Source organism: Lupinus angustifolius, unplaced genomic scaffold (genome assembly GCF_001865875.1).
Source record: "Lupinus angustifolius cultivar Tanjil unplaced genomic scaffold, LupAngTanjil_v1.0 Scaffold_16_126, whole genome shotgun sequence".
Lineage (NCBI taxonomy): Eukaryota > Viridiplantae > Streptophyta > Magnoliopsida > Fabales > Fabaceae > Lupinus > Lupinus angustifolius.
Window position 1 is genome coordinate 24,923 of NW_017718973.1, and position 5,051 is coordinate 29,973.

The following is a 5,051-nucleotide window of genomic DNA, read 5'->3' on the forward strand; positions in this document are numbered from 1 at the left end:
AAGAAATATAAAGAGTAAATTACTTTCCATATCTTAATTAACAACGTCTAGCACTTTTTTGACCCTATTTACAGTACAGTAGTATTTCTCCCTCAAAACTTTAAATTTGTCCATTTTTTCTTTATAAATAAATAAGCACATTGCCTAGATGTTATTCCTTCATATGCTACTTTGCTCTGTGTCCACTTGAATTTTGTAATTACTTGCACAAATTGAAATCTGAACCATAATGCTGGATAAACTTAGTAGAGCAGCTGACAAATCAATTAGCTAAATATTTGGTATTATCAGGAGTATATCCTTGGATGAGGAACTAAATTCCTGGAGTTTGTGACTGTCCCTCTCAATAAGTATGACTTCTAGGAATCGAAACCTTAATTTTTTAGTCATCCTGTAAATCTAATAAGACCTTACATTATCCACTAAACCAACTAAATCAATTAACTGGTATTCAACAGATGGTGAGATCTATATATTATCTTATGTAAAATACCGACAGGAAGGATATATTCATCTTGATTTGAACTCCATTGTCATAAATTTAAATCTCTATTAGAAATTTTGATGTACATCATCATTATACCGTTCTGTTATAACAATAAAAGAAATATATAAGAAGACTATCAATATCTTAGAATCATATGGTTATGGTTTTCTTCATCTCCAATAGTGAGCGAACCTCAACTCAATAATAAAGTTACTCCTTCATCACCAAAAGGTTTGAATTCAAATTCTGTAAACAATCTCTCAACTTCCGATTATGATTTTGTATATATTTACCTTCACCAGATCCTACTAGTTGGAGCACATATAAATATTACTGGTTTTCTTCATCTCCATCAGACATTGATCTGTTATAGTAATAATCCTGATAATAGTGCTGAATACTGTTCTGAATGGCCCCGATTATCCTAATAATTATGTACATGGGTATAATAATTCCACTAGCCTTTAGCATAATAACCTACATAAAAAATTAGAAATAAAGTCACATTAATTCAGTTGTTTGTAAATAAGGAATTAAGGATTCATAATAAATAAGTTTAATTATCATTTAAAATTGAAAAGGGAGTACTTACTGTAAGCATTGAAAATGGGTAATCTTCAGTTCCATTTGTACAAGTTGAGAAAAGATGTCTCACAAGCAAGAGTATTGTAAACTGCAAAAGTAAATAAAGTTATTTTCATACATGTTGAGTATACATTAGTACTTTTAAAATTGAATTTAGCATGCTTGAAGTTTGCAAAAGTTAATGTTTTTTTATTCAATCAACTGTAGAAAGGAAAATGGGAGTCCTAAAAATGTTTTAATGCCTCACTCCTTTGATTGATAAAAAAATTATTTAAATTAAAATTTAATAATTTAGTATTTTTCTGATATATTTCAAGTGAATCATTTATTTCATCAAAGTGAAATGTACATATCAATTTTTGAAAACTCAAAAGTCAATGAATTAGGTCTTATACATACTTGATGAAGAGATTAATTTTCAAAAATTTTGTTAGGAGAAAAAACTATTGTTTAATTAAGTTTAAATTTTATTTGTGAAAAGTGTAACATTTAATTCTTATGTTTACTTGTTCAATCTAATAATTGCATAATAACAAAATTTATATTTAGTATAAAAATTATTAAATAATACTATATTATGAATTAATTGAATTTTTAATATGAATTCAATCAGTGAGTCTAATTATTAACTCCCTACTTAATAAATAACCTTCAACCTAATCCAAGTATCCTCATAAAGTTTATGACAGGATCAGATTTTCTATATCTTTTATGTATTATTTATTGTAACTAGTTAAAATGTATAATTAAATTAAAATTTTAATAATTAAATATTTTCTGTCAATCACAAGTAATGATATACAAAGGAGTACACATATGTTCTCTCATAAGTTGTACCACAAGCTGTAATTAGTTAGAAAAATAATTATTTATAATTTTTTAACTTAAATATATTTTTTCAATGAATCACACATAAATGGTAAATATAGTGACACAATTTATGAAGTAGCACATTTGATGGGATAGACATGGAGGAAAATTTTGTTGAATAAATAAAGAGAAGAGAGTCAATGCTTACAGTTAATGCGAGTGATCGGCAAGAAAACGCGGTTCTATCAGCAGCATAGCTGCATTCAGATTCTGTTACAACTCCTTCCACTCTTTCCTCTATTCTTCTATTTGACTCTTCTTCCTCTCTCCTTCAAAATCATTATCAAATTTTATATATATCACACTATTTTTAAGAAGAAGAAAAAAAACTAAAACAATACAACACACACCTACTTATAGAAATCGTGCCAACTTTGTATGTAGGTTAAGGGTTCACGTTACACATAATTTATTAAATAATTAGATGTAAGCTACTTTTACTTAATCGAACATGGAAATGTATAATATATCATTTTTTTGTATTACTGTATTTTTTTATTTTTCAGGAAAGGAACTAATCTCTCTTTTAGGGTTCATGGATGTCTTTCTCACTCACAGGAATCGAACATTCGATCATTTATATATTAATATTCTATCATTGGTATATTATAATTCATTTTTCTATTATATACTTATTTATTAAATGATAAAAGCTGTGTTGTTGTTCCTTAATTATTATTTATTTTTTCTATTTTTAAAGGAATTTTTAATAGAGATTTAAATAGGATAGTTGTTTTGCCAAATTATATAAAATTCTTACCTTATTTGAGATTACTATATGTACATAACCTTCTATAATTAAAAAAACATAAAAAAGAGTTTATGACATTATAGATATATTGGAAAATGGAAACTTACCTAATAGACATTGCTTCATCATTTTTCTCAGATATCTTTGGAGGTGCTATATATCCAGGTTCATATTGCTGCAAAAACAAAGTACAAAGGTTTAAATTGTAGTATTTTAGCATTTTCTTTCATTATATTGTCATAATATAATATAGCACCCACTTTTTTTACCACCATCATATTAAAGACAATGTCATTGTAACTGTGATGACAACTGAAAGTTAAAATTGTGAGAGAGGATTATGCATTGTGATAAGGGGAGGAAATTCGGTTCATTGAATGTATAAAAAGCTATAAAAAATTGTGGGCCCCACTCAAATATCAAACGGAAAGAAGATATATAACAAATAACAGCCAAAAATAAGTTTTGTATTCCTTAAAATTTTGGCATTCTTATATTTTTTATAAAATATTTAACAGTTTATAAAATATATAACAAATCTGTTTGCGATTTGAATTTAAAAAAATGAAAATTATTGATTGAGAAACATAAAATATAAAATGTCTAAAGTAAGCAAAAGACAAAAAGGAAAACACCACCGTAGGAAATAAACAAATGAAAAAAAGAAGTTATGTTCGTTTTGTAAGTCAAAATCACAGAGAAGTTCACCCAATTTACCTAATAACAACAGCAATAAAATCACGGATAACGATACCTTCTTCTTAGTTATTAATTTTTAAGGAAAAATAACAAAAACCAATTTTGATTAAAACTTTAGTGCAAAAAAACAACAAAAGAAAACTGAATCATGAAACTTTCATACCTGAAGACAAATTTCACAGATTATATTCCCTTTCTCATTGCACCATTTCTGTATACAATCCCTATGAGCAAACTGAACACAAATAAAAAAATAGTTATTGATCAGAATTCATAAAATTCTATATGTTCCATCCGGTTCGAAAGTACACGTTATGACCGGACAAGGCATCGATGGTAACCACCAGAAATCAAGCTAACCCCTTAAGTCATATCGACCACCACCAACCAACATGCCTCAAGACCATAACACACCTTCTCAAGATTAAAGAACATTGGCGTCCCGATTCTAAAGTACATGTCATGACCGGAGAAAGAAAACTATGAAAAAAGTAAGAATTTTATGGTATTTAGTATTTACCTTAATGGTTCCAGAACAAGCACAAGGTGATTCCATGTTTGATGAGTTCTCAGAATCTTCTTCATGACATATTCTACATCGAGAAATCCCAGAAAGCGATTCCAAATCATCAATTAGTAACATAACCTCTGCCATGTTTCTCACAACTTCAATGAATGAATGAAGGAATGAAAACTCTGTTTCTTAAAACTTGAAAACTCTGTTTTTGAACTCTGTTTTTCTCTTTCTGTGTTTTTTCTTCTTTCTTAAACTCTGTACTTTCATATATATAAAAGAAACATTGTGGAGTTCCAATATTGCCCCTGTAGGATTTTTCAGGAATAAAATAAATATTAACTTTGTTGAAGCTTTTTCCTTTTGGGCTTCACCCAAAAGAATATCATTTAATATTTTTTACAATGACTTATCCAATTATAAATTTAATATAATATGTATATGAATTTAACATTGAATCAATTTTTATAGATCAATATGAGTATGGTAGTCATATATCATAAAAGTTTTCTATTGTTACAAACTAAGTAATACAATATTATGTTTACATTTCAGGCTTCTCATAGTATTATTTCATAAATGAGAGATCAAATTTTAAGAATTTGTTTGGTGGGAATTATTCACAATATTAACTTGTGTTAAAACTAAGAATTATTATCAAATAAGTTAAAAAGGTAAAACCCTTCATAATTTAAAACTCAATAATAATGTAATCCTCAAATATGGACAATTTTCCTTTTTAAAGAATTCCTTGCTTATTTGTTTTAATGACTTATTTTCATATTTGTTGAATTGGATATTTTAGGAGAAAATATTATTAAGCAAAACCTATTAGGGGAGTAAAAGACTGGAGTTGAACTTAGTTTAATTTAACTTGACTCGTTAAGGATTGACTCGATTACAGTTTTAAATTGAGTTCAAATTGAATTATTTTTAGTTCAAGTTCGGCTTAATTAAAGTTTCTAAAATTTCGAGCGGATCAATGAGCTCAAATTTGTGCCGCTCATCGCATAAATTTAAAGGCATATATGGTGTTGGTGGATTATACTTATACATGTAAACAAAGTTTGAGAATTTTAATAATAAATATAGCTATCAATTAAAATTCATATGATAAAGGTTATTTGCATATATATATATATATA

General features: G+C 27.2%; 1 protein-coding gene across 2 annotated transcripts; it reads right to left on the reverse strand.

Annotated features, from left to right (window-relative positions):
- Positions 1-530: 530 nt before the first annotated feature.
- On the reverse strand, positions 531-4,177 carry LOC109338014 (E3 ubiquitin-protein ligase MARCH1-like). 2 transcript variants are annotated; one of them, XM_019575141.1, is made up of 6 exons: positions 3,913-4,094; positions 3,556-3,627; positions 2,801-2,868; positions 2,091-2,208; positions 1,080-1,160; positions 531-964 (listed from the first exon to the last, which is right to left on the reverse strand). In XM_019575141.1, the coding sequence occupies exons 1-6, from the start codon at positions 4,045-4,047 to the stop codon at positions 818-820; spliced, it is 621 nt and encodes a 206-aa protein (XP_019430686.1). In that variant the 5' UTR covers positions 4,048-4,094; the 3' UTR covers positions 531-817. The 2 variants fall into 2 exon arrangements, with proteins under 2 accessions (XP_019430686.1, XP_019430685.1); XM_019575140.1 differs by having other exon boundaries at positions 630-964; positions 2,091-2,211; positions 3,913-4,177.
- Between the last annotated feature and the right edge of the window lie 874 nt (positions 4,178-5,051).